At 51.4% G+C, this 19,510-nt stretch overlaps 2 protein-coding genes and 1 long non-coding RNA gene across 6 annotated transcripts in view; 2 read left to right on the top strand and 1 right to left on the bottom strand.

The window, feature by feature from the left end:
- CLTB (clathrin light chain B) overlaps window positions 1–19,192 on the top strand; it is a 31,494-nt gene extending 12,302 nt beyond the window's left edge. The window contains exons 3-6 of one of the 4 annotated variants that reach the window (XM_036014660.1): window positions 130–247; window positions 449–560; window positions 2,203–2,256; window positions 18,740–19,192. In XM_036014660.1, the coding sequence (XP_035870553.1) occupies window positions 130–247; window positions 449–560; window positions 2,203–2,256; window positions 18,740–18,911 (456 nt within the window). In that variant the 3' untranslated portion in view covers window positions 18,912–19,192. Of the gene's footprint in view, window positions 1–129; window positions 248–448; window positions 561–2,202; window positions 2,257–5,389; window positions 5,851–18,739 lie in introns of those variants that run through there. The other 3 variants (XM_028527864.2, XM_036014661.1, XM_028527865.2) reach the window with 3 other exon arrangements.
- On the bottom strand, window positions 7,930–8,937 carry HIGD2A (HIG1 hypoxia inducible domain family member 2A). Its single transcript, XM_028527867.2, has 2 exons — window positions 8,718–8,937; window positions 7,930–8,361 (listed from the first exon to the last, which is right to left on the bottom strand). The coding sequence occupies exons 1-2, from the start codon at window positions 8,932–8,934 to the stop codon at window positions 8,195–8,197; spliced, it is 384 nt and encodes a 127-aa protein (XP_028383668.2). The 5' UTR covers window positions 8,935–8,937; the 3' UTR covers window positions 7,930–8,194.
- Window positions 9,077–11,001, top strand: LOC118498018. The gene is made up of 3 exons (XR_004900540.1): window positions 9,077–9,253; window positions 9,343–9,450; window positions 10,934–11,001. It is a non-coding gene; the product is annotated as an uncharacterized LOC118498018 (long non-coding RNA).
- Window positions 19,193–19,510: the final 318 nt, after the last annotated feature.

Raw genomic sequence — 19,510 nt, 5'->3', positions numbered from 1 at the left:
GGAGACAGTGGGTGTGAGGTTGTTCGAGATGTGCAGGGGTCCCCCGATCCTGGGGTGGCAGAGACGGGGGGGGGGGGGGGCGGGGGCAGGTGGATGCCCCAGGTGCACGGCTCTGTGTTTGTGTCCTAGGAGGCGAACGGCCCGGCTGACGGCTACGCTGCCATCGCCCAGGCGGACAGGCTGACGCAGGAGCCCGAGAGCATCCGCAAGTGGCGAGAGGAGCAGAGGAAACGGTTGCAAGAGCTGGGTGAGGGCAGGGCTGAGGCCGGGTTGGCTGTCTGGGGAGTGGGGAGGGGTGGGGATGCCAGGGCACCTGTCCCTCTGTGAGTGTGGGAACTGTGTCGGGGTGGGCTCTGGGAGCTGGGGGGGTGTGCGGAGGAGCACCAGGGTGGCTGTGCCCTTCATATCTACTGGAAAGATGCCACTCATTCTCTTGTCGGGGTTGCAGATGCTGCCTCCAAGGTGACAGAACAAGAGTGGCGGGAGAAGGCCAAGAAGGACCTGGAGGAGTGGAACCAGCGCCAGAGCGAACAAGTCGAAAAGAACAAGATCAACAACCGGTGAGAGATGCTACGGGGACAGAAGAGGGGCTACAGGGACATGAGGGTGCCACTAGACAGGGAAAGCAGCTGTGGTATTGGGGGACTCTCTTGAGATGGGTGGTTTGGTGGCAAGACCACGGAGGAAGGAGACGCTGAAATGCCCAGGAGTGCTACCCCGGGGGCCTGTGGGGTGGAGCACTGAGCTCTGCAGAGCAGGTCTTTGTGGCGCTCTCACCTCCTCACCACAACAGAGAGAAGTGAGCTCTGCAGTCAGCAGAAGGGGTCCCAGGTCCCTGGGACTTGAGCCAGACAGTGCTAGGCACTGCCCACTGGGCCTGAGCCCACAGGCCTCTGTCTGTGTCACAGAGAGCGCAGGCGTGTCTGGGAGCAAGGACACACTCTGGGGACAGGTTTGGTTGTTTGCAGCGTTTCCGCCCAGAGTGGCAGGGGAGGGCACAGTGGGCCCAGGGGCTGGTACAAAGTCAGCTGGCACCCACTTCTGCTGTCTCTCAGCCCCCCTTTCCTCTGTGGGGCCTGCACTTTTGCACCCATGCCCCTGGGATGAGGACAGAGGGGCCCCAGCAGATCCAGGCTTTGGCTCTATTCGCTTGGCAACCTCAGTGAAAATAAAAGAGCCTCTTGCCCCAATAGCTCCAGCATAAGTCCTTGACCTTACCCTCACTGGTGGGCATGGGTCAGGCCCGGTGACTGTCCCAGGGGCAGGGACCCCTGATGAACCCAGTTTGGGCAATAGTCCCTGTCCTTGGGGTATGCACTGGGTCAGTCCTACCCAAACCACAGGGACTGAAGTGAGGGCAACCTGACAATCAGGGTGCCCTTCCTGGAAGAAGGGGGATGCGTGCTGAGCAGGCAAAAACAGTAGATGCCACCTTTGTGGAAATGATCTCAGAGCATTTCTGAGATGCTGCTCAGCAGCCCAGCCTTTGAGGGTGTGCCCTCCAAGGTACCAGGCCTGCCAGGAAGGGGAGGCCAGCTCCGGGAAGCCACTGCACTTGTGTTCAGAAGCTGCTGCATGCCACGCTCTGGGCTGGGGACTGGGAAGACAGATGAGAAGGACCCAACCTGTACCTTAGGAGCTCAAAAGAGAGAAACCCAGGTGGCGCTCAGCTCCACAGCGCTGGGCTCCACAGCAGGGCCTCCATGGACGGGCTGTGGAAGCAGGGATGCTGGTGGAGAGGCGCCTCAGTGTCCAGGGAACTGGGCTTTGGAGGACAGTTAGGAGTTCATCAGGAAAAAGAGGGCAGGAATAGGGGCCGGATACCTAGACCAGGGACAGAATGACATGAAAGAGAGGACCTTGCGTCTTGGGCAGCAGGGAGTCAGGGGGTGGTGGGGGAGACACCTGTGCTGCGCAGGCATGGGTGGCGGGGGCCGCGGAAGGTTTGTGAACAGGAGTGATGTGATCCTGGCTCTGTCTTAGCAAAGGCACGGGGCAGGGCAGTGTGGGGCTGGCGGGGGGTGGGGGGTTGTCCCTGCTCTCCTCTGGCTGTGGAGAGTTGCTGAGCCTTCCAGAACTGTGCTTCCTAACGCCTCTCGAACTGGAGATACTAACGCTGTCTCTCTTTCTCTTTCACCCTCTGCCTGTCTGTGATGCCATCCCGTCTCCCTCCACCCGCCCACCTAACCCCTTTCCCTTAAGGATCGCTGACAAAGCATTCTACCAGCAGCCAGATGCTGACGTCATCGGCTACGTGTACGTGTGTCTCCATGGCTCCCCTGGCTGGGGGAGCTGGAGAGGGCGAGGTCCCTGTCTGGCTGGCAGTTTCTTTCTTTTCTTTTTTTAGATTTTATTTATTTATGTTTAGAGAAAGGGGAAGGGAGGGAGAGGGAGAGAAACATTGATGTGCTAGGGAAACATTGATAGGTTGCCTCTCATATGCCCCCAACTGGGGACCTGGCCCACAACCCAGGATGTGCCCTTACCAGGAATTGAACCGGTGACATTTCGGGTTAGCCAGATGATGCTGAAGCTACCTAGCTGCAGCATTCAGGGCAAGACAGTTTCTTGAGTTTCCTGCTTATGGGGTGTAAGAGTGACTGGGAGGGGGGAGCAGGGGGCAGGGGTGGGGACGGAATGACCAGAGCAGGAGGTGAATACCCAGGTAAGTGCAGCCCCTGCACCCCTCCAGCAAATGCTTATTGAGGTCTCTTCTGCTTTGAGGCACCGTTGCTAAATCCAGGCAGAGAAAAGAAAAGAATGCACCAGCCATGCCTGGGTGGGAGGAGTGAATGGCAAGCACCTCAACTCCTTCCCAAAGAGATGCCTCTTGAGGGTGGCAGGTGGGGTGAAGAGGGCTTCTGTTGAGCAAAGCAGACAGAGTGCCAGTTGCTGGAGCTTCAGAGAGAGCTGGGAGTACCCCGACCTCTTCTGTGCCCCCAGGTGCACTGTTCCCCCTTGGAGCCCCATCCAGAGTCCGGCCACCATCCCTGCCCCCCCACCACAGGGCCCTCACTGTGTTCCTGCCTTGGGCTCTCACTGGTACTGACTAGTCTAGACAGATGGCAGAGGTTCCTTCTCATGTCACCACCATTGGTTGACAGCGGCACCTAGCGGTGTGTTGGGGATTGTGAAGCTGAAGGGAAAACGCAGTGATGCGCGCGCGCGCGCGTGTGTGTGTGTGTGTGTGTGTGTGAGGTCAGCCAAGGACTGGCAGTTTCTTGAGCTGGGCCCACTGTGGGCAGGGCTGTGACCTGTCGGGCTAACCCTCCTTTTGCAGGGCCAAGGACACCCCCAAGTGAGAGCCCTTTGCGCCTACCTTTCATCCACTCTCTTGCTGCCCAGTCCTTGTGGGCACTTACTTACTTACCCAGTGCCAGTCTGGTCAGACAGAAAGAGGGGCTGGCGTGGTCCATTCCCCTGAGCTGCTTATGGCCAGGAGTGAGTGGTAATAAGAACTGCGGGGAAGGACACACGAGGCTCTGGAAGCCACCTTCTGTGTGGAAGCCAGGGCAGGCCTCAGAGATGTGGGACCTTCAGCTGGACTTTAAAGTGGATGGAGAACAACTGGTGGGCAAGGGCACTAGAGGGGACGGGCCCCTAGGTGGAAGCAGCAGGGGGGACAAAGGTGATGCGATAGGTGACACCTAGTGGCCCGTGGCTACAGGCTGTGGGGACAGGCTGGCTGCAAAACTGCCTGTCAAGACAGGCCAAGTAGCTGACCCTGAAGGCAGCAGGGAGCCACGAGGTTTCAAGCAAGAAAGTGGGGATGGCAGAGGAGCATTGGGGCTGCGGGGGGTGGTCAGTGCTCCTGTTGTGCCTCAGGAAATGGCCCAAGAAGCACGCAAAGGAGTCTTGAAGAGGAAGAGCGCAGACCAGCATGTCCCAGACTTTTCTGTGCTTGGGAATCACCAGAGGAGCTTGTCAAAATGAGGGTTCTGATGCAGTAGGACTGAGCTGAGGCCAGGATTCTGGGTTGCCAGCAAGATCCCTGGTGGTGCAGATGTGGCAGGACCACCAACCGCACGTTGAGCTGCAAGGTTAGCAGGAGCCTCTTGACCCAGGACAGCTAGGAAGGCCTCCTTCAGCCCCTGCATGTCTCACTCTGCACAGCAGCCCCCCTCTTCCCGAGCTTGCACACACCCACTACCCCCTTAGGTTCTCAGGCCACTCCAAGGTGGACACTCTGATCCTCACTCGACAGGTGGTAACGAGCAAGATCACTGTGGAGGGGCCAGGTCACCGGTAACAGGCCAGGTCACCGGTAACGGACCAGAGGTCACGTGGGCCATCCACCACTGCCTGGTCATGCCTGAGATGCAGAGTGGGCTGCCACGGACGGACGGGATTTCCAGGGACCCTTGATGGGCAAACAAGACACAGCCCCAGCACTCCCCACCTAAGAATCCTTTATTGTTTTTCTCTTAGTAACACCCACCTTTACGTTTTGCCTATGAAATCGTATTTACAATACTATCTTTCTACTGTTCCTTCATTTGTGGCTTCTATACCTGTCAGCTGGAACTTCTAATGAAGAAGTTATCAGCTGTCAGCAATTTAATTCCAACCAAAAGCAAAGGCTTAAATGAATGGAGCAGTCCCCATGCCTCGGCTCCACAGATGGGCTGTTCCGGGGTAAAAAGTGCTCCGCCAGCAGCCATGCTTGGGATGGATGGGCTCTCTCTGCATCACTACTCCACCCGTGCACACTAGCTCGGGGAAGACTCTGAAAGTCAGGCTTTGGAGATCCTCTTTAACTGAGCTTTCTATGAGTGTTTGACCACAACCCTCTCCTGGAGAATACTTAGAGGGTGAAAGGACAATGAGCAATGCCAAACTAGGTACTTCAGTTTGTTTGCGGTCAGTCAGTGTCCTGTCCCTGCCACGTTAATGGAAACATTGAAAACGGCCACAATACCACTTCAGTTCCTGCATGGATGATTAGATGCCAGGAGCTCCAGGTCAGGAAGTTCATGATGGGGAGGCAATAACCTGAGAGTGCTTAGGCTGCGGCAGGGGTGGGGGTGGGGGACAGGAGGGCACTTTAACTGGGGTGGTAAGGGAAGACCTCTCTAAGGAGGAGAGGCCTGCACTCAGCCCTGAAAGAGAAGCAAGCAGCCGTGAGCAGTCGGTCTGGGGGAACAGCATTCCCACAAGACGTGACAAGTGCAGAGGCCCTGAGGCAGGACCAACCTAGGGTCCACCTGATGTCAAGGCTGCTCCTGGGACCTGAGATCAGAGGGCACAGGACTGGGGAGACTTCCAGACAAAGTAGCCCAGAGTAGATGGGGCAAAGCAGCCTCACTCAGCAGGGGCAGAGCATCACTGATGCAGGGCAATGGCAGTCGGCTCCGAGGCTCTGAGACCTGTGTCCCATCTCCTCCCACAGGGCATCTGAGGAGGCTTTTGTGAAGGAATCCAAGGAGGACAGCCCAGGCACAGAGTGGGAGAAAGTGGCCCAGCTGTGTGACTTCAACCCCAAGAGCAGCAAGCAGTGCAAAGACGTGTCCCGCCTGCGCTCCGTGCTCATGTCCCTGAAGCAGACGCCGCTGTCCCGCTAGGGGCCTGCCACCAGCACGGCCACAGAGCTTGGGCAGGCCCGGGGCAGAGGAGGAGCAGCTGCTTCTGGCAGAGGGGAGAGAAGCCTGCAGCAGCTGCTGCACAGCCCACTCCCTCTCTCCCATGGCCCCGGGCTGGGCAGGGAACACACTCGCCCTCTCACCCTCATTCCCTCCTGGCCCTGTGGCCCAGCCCCTCACACCACCTCTCAGTCCACAGAGTTGTGACTGTCCCTTCCGATGTATTATTTTCTTGGCTTAAAGGGTGTGTTGTTGACTCTTTTTACACTTATTTATTGCCATTCTCATTTCTCTGGAAGCCACAAATGGTGTCAGGGCTCAGTTTGTGCTTAGAGCTTCCTGAGCCTCATGGCCTTGAGAGATGAGGCTCTTCCCTTGGAAACCCAGGAGCACCCAGCTGGAAGTGGGGTCCCCGGTTGCCTGGGTCTGCTGCCTCCACCCCTAGGAGGAAAGAACCCGCCCCTCTCACGGAATGCCGTTGCCACCTTGACCTCTCCTGATCCTTGAACCAGTCTGTGAGATGGGGATCCTGGTGTTCCCATCACGCAGGTGAAAGCACAAGGCTCCCAGAAGGTCAGGGGCTTGAAGTGTGGGGGGGGGGTGGCCAGAGGCCAGAGTGGGGGCACCCGTGGAGGCTCATCTCAGCCTGGCAGAGAGGCCAGTGAAGGGCCCAGGGCTCTCCTCCTTCAGCTGCGCCCTCCTGTGGGTTTGGGAGAAAGATCCAAAGGTGACCACACCTTCTTGCCCTGCAGCAGAGATTGCAGATGTGGCTTCTTTCAAAATACTGTGACCTGCACAGTGACTAAAAAGACTAGAGTCGCTGCCAGCGGATTTAGTTCCCAGAACTGCTGTGACAATGCCCACCACATGTGGCATGTGGCTTAGAGCAACAGAGTGCCCGTCTCTCCTGGAGGCGGGAAGTCCAGGTGTCAGCAGGGCCATGCCCCAGGGGAAGGTCGTTTTGGCTTCCTCTGTCTCCCAGCCACCTCTGAGGTCCTGGGCCTGTAGATGCATCACTACAATCCTGAGTTCACCTTCGCATGGCCTGTCTTCTATGTGCATCTGTCTGTCTTTGTCCGGATCCCCCCTTTTTTATCAGGAAAACTAGTCATGTTGGATTGGGGCCACCTTAACCTCATTTTCACTGGATTACCTCTGTAAAGACCCTATTTCCAAATAAGGTCAGATCTTAGGTACTGGGGTTAGGATTTAAGTGTATCTTTTATGAGGGATGACACAATGTCTCCAGTTTAAAAAAAGTGACCATTCCCCTTAAAAGTGCCCTAGTCTTCACCAATCCATATCAATTTCTTGAATCGTTTTAAAATTTTTATAAAATATTTTATTTATTTCCAGAGAGGGGGAGGGAGAAAAAGAGGGAAAGAAACATCAATGTGTGGTTGCCTCACATCCCTCCTACTGGGGATCTGGCCTGCAACCCAGGTATGTGCCTGACTGGGAATTGAACCGGTGACCCTTTGGTTTGCAGTCTGGTCCTCAATCCACTGAGCCACACCAGCCAGGGCCCATTTCTTGAATCTTGAGGCCAAAAGATTCCACAGTGCGCACATTACTTTTGTCTTAAGCTGAGAGATCACAGGGTGGGCAAGCAATGTAGCTAACCCCAGTCACGCACTCCTCAAATCTAGACTGTGTTAGGGTGATCCAGAAGTGGGTGTGTCTTCTTTACCCACTTTTTCCCATTCTGGCTGCTTGCAGCCTGTGTTGGAATTAATGGAGCCACACAGGAAAGGAACTAGGTCCAAATCGGCACTTCTGAGCTGACAGCAACCACAGACCAGGAACACCTGTTTGACAGTGCACATGAATGCAAAAGTGACAGGTGGCCTGTCTTGCAGAGTTTGCTCAGGTCCCCAGCTTCCTTTCTTCCTTAACTCCAAGACACCAGGCACACAAACCACTGACAGGCTCCGGAACGGTGCCCTGTCCACCCCACCAGACTGATGTCTGAGCCCGTTCCCCATTCTGTTAAATGCAGCAACAAGCACAGCAGGATGGTCTAGATTCATGGGGTCTTGGGTGCTCTCAGGAGGTGGGAGGGGTGTGAGGAGCAGAAGCACAGGGGAGGACCGAACCCCTGCCTCTGTCAGGACCAGGGCAGGCCTAGTCTTAAGGAAGGCTTGTCTACTGCAAGTTTGGAAATTACTGGAAAGATCCTCTTCCCTCTCCCAAACAGTATCATCCTAGGGAATCTCTGCTCTTTATGAGTGCCCTTGCTGCAGGAAAGTTTGGGCATCAGTAGGTCATATAATTTGTAAGGGTCTGTGCAGTGTTTAGTGCGTTTACACCTAAAACCAAAGACCAGACACCTTGTGGGTGAGACTGAGAATGAATTGATAAAATTGCAAGTGGATCCGAGTTTATTAAGTAGGGAGTGGAGAAGGTGCGGCGAAATAGTAGTATGCAACACCCAAACGGAAGAGAACCTAGGATTCCTGGCAGAGTGTGTGTGGGGGGGAATCATATATTCAATTGGCCACTTCCTCCCCCATTGACACAAGGGCTTGTCAGGAAACAAGTCCGGTGGAAGGACTGGTGGTTGCTCCTGGGCCTGGGAATGAACTCCAAGGAGCTTTCAAGACCAGGCCGCGGGTTCAGGGTCGAGATTTAAGAGCGGATGCAGCCAAACCCACCAAGATGGCTGCGATCGTGAAGCCCTGGGCGGCGATCCGGGTGCGCATCATGAGCTGGGAGCGATGGCTCTGACCCCGGTGGAAGCAGTAGAGGCCATAGGTGAGTGCGGTCACCGTTCCCAGGCAGCCTGAGGAGGGATACAAAGCAAGCGCGGAGTGGCAGGTCCATCCCCAGAGTCCCCTCCCCACTTTGGGCTTTCTTTCTCAGTACAGGAGCAGGTGTCGTTAGGTTGTGTGTGCGTGGAGCGCGTGGTGGCGGGAGGGAAAGGTAGGAGGAGTTGATCCACCAGGGTTCTGGGAGTTACAGAGTCCGCCCCATCCCACTCCTGCTCCAATCAGGTTCACCTCTCACCGCCCGACCCCGTCGCCACACGTCTGGTCGGTTCTCATTCCGGACCTACCCGGCTCCCCAGTCCTTTCCTATTTTACTTCCCCCCCGAAAGCACTGGCCTCTCCATCTAAAGTTCCTTCAGAACCCGCTTACCTATGGGTACCATGGGATTCTCGCGAGTCTTGCGAAAGAACTTTTCCTTGAAGGTTTCCTGATTGCTGTAGACACTGGGGCTAAAGCCCTCAATGACCGGGGGCTGCGATGGTTCAAAAGGCACCTCTGGAGTCACAGGGCCAGGAGTCGCCATGTCTAGGTCAACAGGGAGCCGGAGAAAATGGGTATCGTCAACTCCGCCTCCTGCTGAAGTCATGAAAGGGGCAGGAAAATATGCTGAGCTTTGTACGCAGGCGCAGACGCTTACGGCATTCTGGGAGTCATAGTGATGAGCATTGTATCGGTAGGGGATGGACTACAGTTCCCAAAATGCCCGCCAACCCTACGCGCCCCGAGGGTGGAGTCCGCCCCACCAAGTGCTGGAAGTGAAGATGCGATCTACTGATTTGCCGGTGCGGTGGTCGGCGATGCCCAAGGCCGGGGGGGAAAGCCCAGAGGCAGAAATTCGCTTACAGTGTTAACCGGAAGCGTCTTAACCGGAAAGCTTGACTGAAGGCAGCGCCACGGATCGAGCGGTGAGGCAGCCGGGTTTCAGGAGGCAGGGGGTCTGGCCTGAACGGCCGGTGAGTTGACAGTTCCACGATCTCCCTCTTTTTGTCCGTAGGTGTCACATCCGACATGCGTGAGACCACGGCAGACCTGTGCGGCAGAACCTGGCGGAGATGAGGTTGGCTGTGGATTCCAACAAGGCGTACCCCACTGTGAGAAAAAAGTACTGACTGGGCAGGGTCTCGGCTCTTGCCCCGCCCTTTGCCCCACCTCCCCCGGCGGTACTTAGTTCGGTTTCAGGACTTGATCCCGGTTCCACGTTTCTCACGCCATTCTTAGGTACGCGATTTCACACAGCCAACTCGGTCAGCCTCCACTGACTGGTTGAGGGTCCTTTTTATTTATCTACCTATTTATGTATTTACTTATAAAGATTTTATTTACTTTTAGAGAGAGTGGAAGGGAGGGAGAAAGAAAGGGAGAGAAACATCAATGTACGGTTGCCCTGGTTGAGGGTCTTTTTTAGACTTCCTTCATACTTCCTCCTCAGCACAAATTGGACATTGGTTAAAGTCCACCTATCCTCTATTTTTTCCCCTGAAATTAACCTGTTTGGGTCCCTTGGCATCTTAATGGTATTTTCCAGAATTTATCTTTTTCTGTCCTTACCGTTCCTAATAAAAGACTCCCCACGGTTTGGAATCTTAACTTACTCTTCCTTATACCTCTCTCCAGTCATCTAATCGTCCCTGGTCTTAACTTTCCTGGGGCTAGTTTCTCCAGAATAAGCCTTTTTCTGGACAACCCTTTCAAAAATAGCACCCTTTTCCTCCCAGTTAATTCTTCCCAGTTTTATTTGAATTTATAAATTCAAATGCACTTGTAAATACTTGATGAATCTGTAAATTCAAAAGCACTTGTAAATACTTGATGGTATACTATATATTTATTTATCTGTTTATTGTCTGTGTCTCTTTTCCTGAACATAATCTCCTTGGGGATAAGGACTTCAGTTTTGTTCACTACTAAATCCCCAGTGGTGCTTAGGATGTAAGTAGTGCTTAATAAATAATCTTGTCCAGAAAACTCAGTTGTTTAGAGTGACATCACCATATGCTGTGGTTGTGGGTTCGATCCGTGGTCAGGGCACATACAGGAATCAACCAATGAGTGCATCAATGAGTGGAACAACAAATCAGTGTTTCTCTTTCTCTCCCTCTATCTAAAATCAATTAAGTAAATAAATGGTTAACCTACGAAGTGGGTTTGGTGATTGAACTTGTCCCATTGCCTTTAGGTGAGTTTCTTTTTATATTTCACACCAGAGGGAAATGACAATACTGTTTCTAGAACAAATGTGAAGCTGTAGCCAAGCTCCATCAGGTTGTTCCTCCTTACAGAGAAAGTATCTGAAGTCTCTCCCTCATTGTAAATTATAAAGCACTTTCAAGGTGCATTGTTTCATTTGCAGTGAGGCAAGCAAGGGGTATTATGCCAGTTTCATAAATAGGCACGGAAGAAGTGCTTGCTTGGATCTCTTGAACCGTGAAGCCTCCAGGGCAGTGGTTCTCTTTGTCACCTATTCCTGCTTGACCTTGTATGTGGATCCTTAGGGATCATGCGGTTGTGTAGGGCAAGTCAGCAGCCTCTAGAATTTTCCTGCATGCAGGATCTTTTCTTTGTCTGCCAGTCTCTGGCCTCTGCAGGTGAAGGCCGTGGAGGTGGATGCAGAGGATGGGCCTCAGGAGCTCCTGCGGAAACCCCATGCGCTAAATGGCAGGTGCTGGCCACACTCCTGTAGGTCTCCATCCTGTACAGTCAGAGCTGGAATGGGTCCTCGGATGTCTTCCTTTTATAGGTAGAAACCCGAAGTTCAGAGGGAAGAGGTGAGCTGGTTCGGGGCTCACAGTCCAGGGACTGTGTCCCCAGATGGGGCATTTTAACTGTACTGACTAAACTCAAGAGTGTGAAGGGAGGTCAGAAATGTCCAGGTCCCCTAAATGGTAATGGAAAAAAATACAATAAGTATTAAGTAAATTAAAAAAAACACACAAATAAACTTTCTGGTGTCCAGCCCCCCCCCCCCCCCGCCCCGCAAATGTCCAGGACCCTAAGAGGATAGAAAAATAAATCATTAAATCTTAGGCATGCATTTCAGCTTCTGAAGAATTTGAGGATAAACAGATTTTTAGAGATTCCATCGTTTCATTTAATCTTCCCAGTGACAAATCAATTTCATGTCTATTAAGGCTATAGAGACTGAACATTGAAATGGAAGGGAGTAAATTTCACATGAAAGCAGTACTACTGTGGAACTCTTCATACATCCTTCCTCTCATCTGTCTGAGATTTTTAGTTGCCCTCCTGAACATAAAAGGGTTTGGATGGCCACACATCCAATGTAGAATCCCTCGACTTTCTGTCTTTAGTGTATCTCAGTGATTCTCATAAGAATCACATATACAGCCCTGGCTTGTGTAGCTCAGTGGATTGAGCATGGGCTGCGAAACAAAGGGTTGCCAGTCTGATTCCTAGTCAGGGCACATGCCTGGGTTGTAGGCCAGGTCCCCAGTAGGGGGCATGCGAGAGGCAACTGCACATTGATACTTCTCTCCCTCTCTTTCTCCTTCCCTTCCCCTCTCTCTAAAATAAATAAATAAAATCTTTAAAATATATATATATATATATATATATAAATTTTTTATTTTAAAGAGAGGAATGAGGAGGGAGAGAAACATCAATTTGTTGTTCCTCTTGATAGAATTTTTTTAAAGAGAGGGGGGAGGGAAGGAGAAAGAGGGAGAGGGACATTGATCATTTACCTCTCACATACCCCCAACTGGGGACCTGGTCCGCACCCCAGATCTGTACTTTAACTGGGAATCAAACCTGCAGCCTTTCGGTTCCCAGGCTGGTGTGCAATTCACTGAGCCATACCAGTTAGGGTGGGGCTTGTGAGGTTCTCATTGGCACCTGTTTGCAGAGGAACTGGAGGCTGTGATTGACCGACTTCATTCCCTCTCATTCTTGTAGTTGGATCCACATCATCAGCACAGGCTGGTTTGGTTTTGTTACTGAACGGAAAGTGTGGCCCTGCTGCCAGATGCCACCCTCTACCAGGGGTGTCCAACCAGCGCTCACAGCGTGCAGCCCAGGATGGCCATGATGCCGCCCAACACAAAATTATAAATGTACTTAAAACTTTTGTTTGCTCATCAGTTTTTGTGTTTGTGTATTTAATGTGTGGCCTGAGACAACTCTTCTTCCAATGTGGCCCAGAGACGCCAAAAGGTTGGACACCCCTGCTAGGCAAAATTTCAGAGGCAAAGGTTTGGTGATAAAGAAAAGAAGTATTTATTTAGAACCTTCATGGTTTTACCTTTGGTGTTAATAACACCTTTTTCCACATGCATTAGTCACTGAAGCCTGTCAATTTGTTACAGAACAACAAGGGGGGCCTGGGACAATATACTGTTACCCAAAAGGAACCCCCCAGGTTCGTTATGTCCGCCGCCAGAGGAGACACCTCTCTATGCTAGAGATTCGTGAAAAAGAATGTTTATTTAATGCTATACAAACTTAAAGTAGTGACCTAATATCTTCATCAAAATCCCAAAGTCCCTTAAAACACCCACAAACACACAGGCCTTCCTTCCCCCTTTGCCCAGTCTGGGGTGCTGTATCTCAGGAAAAGAAATAGAAGTCTGTGGCTTAGGCAGCCCCCAGTTCTTCTCAGTAATCCGTCTCGGCTGGTAGGCCTCCCTCGGTTCCTGGCACCATCAGCTGTGTTGCTGGGACCTCTGCTAAAACCCAGTGGTGGTTTCCCCTTCTAAAGCTGCAGGGGTCCCCACTCTGGCCAAGCCATGTGGCTCTCTCTCCCAGGGCTGAGGGAGTCCCCACTCAGCCAAAACAGCGTGGTTCTCCCTCCAATGGCTGCTGTGTCTGGGTTTAAATCTCCGCACCAATTTTCCTCTGCAGCCCCATTTCCGACTCCTCTCACCATCGGCTATACTTGCTAACCCTCTCATATCCTTCCAACTTTACTGGGCTGCCATTGTGAGTCTGGGCAGGTGTGGCCCCGTGTCATGGAGCCAATCATCTCCAAGCTCCCTCCCAGGCACTGTAACTTGGGGGACCTGCCCTCCAGTTATGTCTTGGTGGGGAAGTTACTTCCATTCCCCTGGCTCAGAGCATGGCCACAGCTATTTAACATATCTATGTGACCAGTTAAAGGTTATAGATATGTTAAATGACCATGCCAGAGGTTAGCTGCAAGGCTGTTGCTACAGGAAACAGCTCTCAATGGCCCTGCTCCATTTGTCCCTTCTCCCAATCCACACCTGTGGGGCGGGGGGCGGTGGTGGTGAGGAGATACTAATATTTCCTGAACACTTTGAGTTCTGGACCCCATTCCAAATCCCTATTTGGGGTCCCCCTCTTGGCTGCACCCTGTTACAAATTGAGACTGCTCAAACACCTGACTTCTAGCAGTCCCCTGTTGATTTTAAGATTTTTTTTAAACAAATAATTTAAAAAATTAGAATACTTTTCTTTATTCTTTTTGCTCTGGGATAATTTATTTATTTATTTTTAAAGATTTTATTTATTTTATTTTTACAGAGAGGGAAAGGGAGGGGAGAGACAGGGAGAGAGCCATCAAATGGTGTTGCATCTCACACGCCCCAAACTGGGGAGCAACCCAAACATGTGCCCTCACTGGGAATCAAACCAGTGACCTTTTGGTTTGCAAGTAGGCACTCAATCCACTGAGCCACGCCAGCCAGGACTAGTTTTAAGATTTTATTTATTTTTATTTTTAGATAGGAAGGGAGGGAGAGAAACATCAATGTGTGAGAGATACATTAATTGGTTGCCTTTCACACGCCCCCAACCGGGTCCACAACCCGGTCATGTGCACTGACCGGGAATCAAACCAGCAACTTTGGGGTTCACAGGCTGGCACTCAATCCACTGAGACACTCCAGCCAGGGCCCCCCATTAGATTTAAATATCTCATTTCTATAGGGTTAGTTTACAAACTAAAACAACATGAGATACAAAAGCTACACAGTTTTGGAGAATGGCAGAATCTGCCTCAGGGCCTGGCCTCTAGAACACCCAAAGAAGAGTAACCCTGCCACCCTCTGCCAGGCCACCCTGATCCTAGATTATGCCCCAAGTTTCTTTGTATTCAAAATACCATCCGCTGGGAAGCACAGGCAACTGCAGCATGATCATCCAGCCATCCTTGGGATTTTGCTCATAATTGCTTGTACTGTGGAGGCATTCAACTCAGCCAATCCGGTCCTAGACTGTTTACTATTGCCTAGGCAAACTCCGCCTACGACCCCTCCCTGTTCCTCCCCAGTGTTCTGATCAGATCTCTGTATAAGTTTGATTCCAACGGAAAGCAAAGATGGAACAGTCCCAAGGCTGTGGCCTCACAGAGATGACAGTCATCCTGGGCTGACAACACTTCTGCCATCAGACATGCTGGGGATGTGGCTGATTCTATCTCCATTACTGTTCCACTGGTGATCATTAGCACATGGAAGACTTTGAAAGTTTGGACTTGAAGATCTTTATTATTTTTATTTTTCCAAGTTAATCATTTTTATTTTCCGATCACATTTGACATATATCACAACTTACTAAGTGATTATCCCAATAAATGTGGCACCTGTCTGACAGCATCTATTGTCATCAGATCCGATTCACTTTTCTCCTGTGCTGCACTTTACATCCCCAGGACAGTTCTGTAACAATCACTTGGCACTTCCTAACCCCTTCACCCTTTTCTCTCATCCACCAAATCCCCTCCCATCTGGCAACCGATAGAATATTCTCTATGAGTCTGTTTCTGTTCTGACTGGTTTTTGCTATTTTAAGATTCATTTGTTGATATGTATTGCCATTTTATTGTCCTTATTTTTTATTCTTCTTAAAGAAGACCCTTTAACATTTATATAATACTGGTTTGGTGGTGATGAACTTTAGCTTTTTCTTGTCTGGGAAGCTCTTTATCTGTCCTTTTGTTGACGAGAGAGACCTGGTTCTTGCTGACGCATGTAAAGAATTACATATCAGCAAATCTAGTGGTGTGTAACCAGTTTATTAGTGGCCTGTTCCTATGGAAGAGAAGAGGACTGGGTAGAGTAGGGGGTAAAAGGCAACATTTCAGGGCAAAGCAGGGTGAGAAAAGCAAGAGTGGCTGAAGACCAGGATGGCACGCCCCTGGGCAGCTTGAGGCCAGGTGGCCAGAGGCACTGTGGCCCGAGAGCCAAGAGCCCCCTGAGCCCCCGAGAGAGAGGGCGAGAGAGAGGGCGAGTCTTTTGTTCTCAGGACTTACATAGTTGGTGGGATAGGAGGGAAAAAATTACATATTGATTAACGGGTAAATGTGGTGCCAGCTTTCCAGGGGGGAATGTGACTACCCAAACTTAGGTATGTGTGGGGGACTGTTAGCCCAAATCCTTATCTTGCTCCAGATCCTATTTGTTCATCTTGTAAAATAAATACGTGACAGGAGGCAGTTAATTAAAATTGGGGCACTTTCCAAAGTTACTTATGGGCTATTTCTGTAAGCACCAGGGACTCCCTAGTAAAACAGTGACCAGAGGTAGGCAATTCACCAAAGCTGTTTTATGGGCTCTTTCTTTGGGCACCGGGGACCCTCTCCCACATTCAGGCCTTGGGATGAAAGCACAGTTTCAAGGCTTTCTTTCCCAGATAGTGGAAATGTTACATAGAATTTCAAGGACTTTCCTTCTTTCTTGCTAATACAGTGTTTCTTGTGATGTTGGAACACCCAGCAATATTATCGGACCAGGCTTAGGACTGCTGAGTTAGCATGTGGGACTTGTCTCCTTCCTCCTTCCTGCCTCGGTTTACTCTTCATTCTACCTAATTGGTAAAAGGCATTTCCTGGCAACCAGGGCACTAAATGCTGGCCAGTGACAGTATTGCAGTCTCAGAGTTCTTCCTATGCTGTCTCCTGCCTCACTTTGATTCTAAGTAATAGCTTTGCTGGGTAGAGTAATCTTGATTGTAGGGCCCTGCTTTTCATCATTTTGAATATGTCTTGCCAATTTCCTCAAGCCTGCAGTTTTTGTTGAGAATCCAGCCAACATTCTTATGGGAACTCCCTTGTAGGTAACTAACTGCCTTTCTCTTATTGCTTTTAAGATTCTCTGTTTGTCTTTAACTATTTGCATTTTAGTTATGTGTCTTGGAGTGGGCCTCTTTGGGTTCATCTTATTTGTAACTGTCTGTGCTTCCTGGACTTGTGTGTCTCTTTCCTTCATCAGGTTAGGGACGTCTTCTGCCCTTATTCTTTCATATAGGTTTCCAATGTCTTGCTCTCCCTCTTGTCCCTGAGGCATGGCCATGATGTGAATGTTGGTTGTCCTAGAGGGTTCCTGCACTGTCTCCATTGTTTTTTTTTCTTTTTCTCATTTTTGCTGTTCTGATTGGGTATTTTTTGTTTCCTTATATTCCAAATTGCTGTTTTGACTGTCAGCTTCATCTACTCTATTGCTGATTCCCTATAAATTATTTTTTATTTAAGTTAGTGCATTCTTCATTTCTCACTCAGCCTTTTTTATGCTGCTGAGGCACTCACAGAATGCGCTGAGCAGCACCCTTATGAACAGTTTTGAACTCTGCCTCTAGTAGATCGCTCGTCTCCTTTGTGTTTAGTTCTCTCTCTGGAGTTTTGCTCTGTTTTTTTTTTGTTGTTGTTTTTGTTGTTGTTTTTCATTTGGGAGCCATTTCTCTGTTTCCTCAGTTGGGCAGGCTCTGTGTGTTTTTCCTGTGTGTTAGGTAGAGCTGCTGTGGAGTGGGTATTCTGTGGGGTCCAGTGGACAGCCGCCTTGATCACCAAGGCAGGGTGCTTGGGTGTGCCAAACCCCTGCAAACCAATGTGGGCTGTGTATATGCAGTTCTTGTAGTTGAGCCTTGATTGCTGTTGGCATGTCAGTGGGAGCAATTTACCCCAAGGTTGATCAGCTGCAAGGACTGGCTGCCACCACCAACCTCTGACCACGTTGGAGGATCAGCTGTGCAGGGGCCACCCCACAGGGCAGGAGATACTCAATCCGGAATGATAATGATGAGAAACAACAGGCCGTGAGCAGTCCGTCTGGTGGAATAGCATTCCCACAAGAGGCAACAAGTGCAGAGGCCCTGAGGCAGGACCAATCTAGGCTTTGCCTGATGCCAAGGCTGCTCCTGGGACCTGAGATCAGAGGGTACAGGGCTAGGGAGGAGACCTCCAGACAAAGTGTTACAAAGCACAACAGGGGGTCCAAGGGGAGCCAAGGACGATATACTATTACCTGAAAGGAACCTCCCAGGTTCGTTATGTCCCGCCGCCAGAGGCAAGACGTCTCTTTATGCCAGAGATTCGTGAAAAGGAAAGTAAATGTTTATTTAATGCTATACAGGCTTAAAGTAGTGACCTAATGTCTTCATCAAAGTCCCAAAGTCCCTTAAAACACCCACAAACACACATAGTCCTTCCTTCCCCCTTTGCCCAGTCTGGGGTACCATATCTCAGGAAAAGAAATAGAAGTCCGAGGCTCAGGCAGACCCTGGTTCTTCCCAGTAATCCTTGGCAGCTAGGAGGCCTCCCTCGGTTCCTGGCACCATCAGCTGTGTCGCTGGGACCTCTGCTAAAGCTGGGTGGTGGTTCCCCCTACTAAAGCTGAGGGAGTCCCCACTCTGGCAAAGCCATGTGGTTCTCCCTTACGTGTCTGTGGTCCTCTCTCTGCAATGGCTGCAAGGAGGGGGATTCTCTGCTAAAGCCGCATGGTGATTCTCTCTCACAGGGCTGCGGGAGTCCCCACTCTGCTAAAGACTGAGTGGTCCTCTCTCTCCAATGGCTGTCGAGTCTGGGTTTAAATCTCCGCACCAATCTTCCTCTGCAGCCCCATTTCCGACTCCTCCTACAATCAGTTACACCTGCCAGCACTCATATCCTTCCAGCTTTACTGGGCTGCCATTGTGAGTCTGGGCAGGTGAGGCCCCATGTCATGGAGCCAATCTTCTCCAAGCACCCATGCAGGCACTGTAACTTGGGGGACCTGCCCTCCAGTTATGTCTTGGTGGGGAAGTTACTTCCATTCCCCTAGCTCAGAGCATGGCCACAGCTATTTAACATATCTATGTGACCAGTTAAAGGTTATAGATATGTTAAATGACCATGCCAGAGGTTAGCTGCAAGGCTGTTGCTACAGAAAACAGCTCTCAATGGCCCTGCTCCATTTGTCCCTTCCCCAATCTACACCTGGGGGTGGGTGAGGAGATCCTAATATTTCCTGGACACCTTGAGTTCTGGACCCCATTCCAAATCCCTATTTGGGGCTCCTCCTCTTGGCTGCCCCCTGTTACAAAAGTAGCCCAGAGTAGGTGGGGCAAAGCAGCCTCGCTCAGCAGGGGCAGAGCATCACTGATGCAGGGCAATGGCAGTCGGCTCCGAGGCTCTGAGACCTGTGTCCCATCTCCTCCCACAGGGCATCTGAGGAGGCTTTCGTGAAGGAATCCAAGGAGGACAGCCCAGGCACAGAGTGGGAGAAGGTGGCCCAGCTGTGTGACTTCAACCCCAAGAGCAGCAAGCAGTGCAAAGACGTGTCCCGCCTGCGCTCCGTGCTCATGTCCCTGAAGCAGACGCCGCTGTCCCGCTAGGGGCCTGCCACCAGCACGGCCACAGAGCTTGGGCAGGCCCGGGGCAGAGGAGGAGCAGCTGCTTCTGGCAGAGGGGAGAGAAGCCTGCAGCAGCTGCTGCACAGCCCACTCCCTCTCTCCCCATGGCCCCGGGCTGGGCAGGGAACACACTCGCCCTCTCACCCTCATTCCCTCCTGGCCCTGTGGCCCAGCCCCTCACACCACCTCTCAGTCCACAGAGTTGTGACTGTCCCTTCCGATGTATTATTTTCTTGGCTTAAAGGGTGTGTTGTTGACTCTTTTTACACTTATTTATTGCCATTCTCATTTCTCTGGAAGCCACAAATGGTGTCAGGGCTCAGTTTGTGCTTAGAGCTTCCTGAGCCTCATGGCCTTGAGAGATGAGGCTCTTCCCTTGGAAACCCAGGAGCACCCAGCTGGAAGTGGGGTCCCCGGTTGCCTGGGTCTGCTGCCTCCACCCCTAGGAGGAAAGAACCCGCCCCTCTCACGGAATGCCGTTGCCACCTTGACCTCTCCTGATCCTTGAACCAGCCTGTGAGATGGGGATCCTGGTGTTCCCATTGTTATAGGTGGGCACAGGTGACCAGGTTTTTAGTGAT

Source organism: Phyllostomus discolor, chromosome 13, assembly GCF_004126475.2.
Source record: "Phyllostomus discolor isolate MPI-MPIP mPhyDis1 chromosome 13, mPhyDis1.pri.v3, whole genome shotgun sequence".
NCBI lineage: Eukaryota > Metazoa > Chordata > Mammalia > Chiroptera > Phyllostomidae > Phyllostomus > Phyllostomus discolor.
Note: the sequence above shows the minus strand (reverse complement) of the source record. Positions and strands in the feature narration are given on the sequence as shown.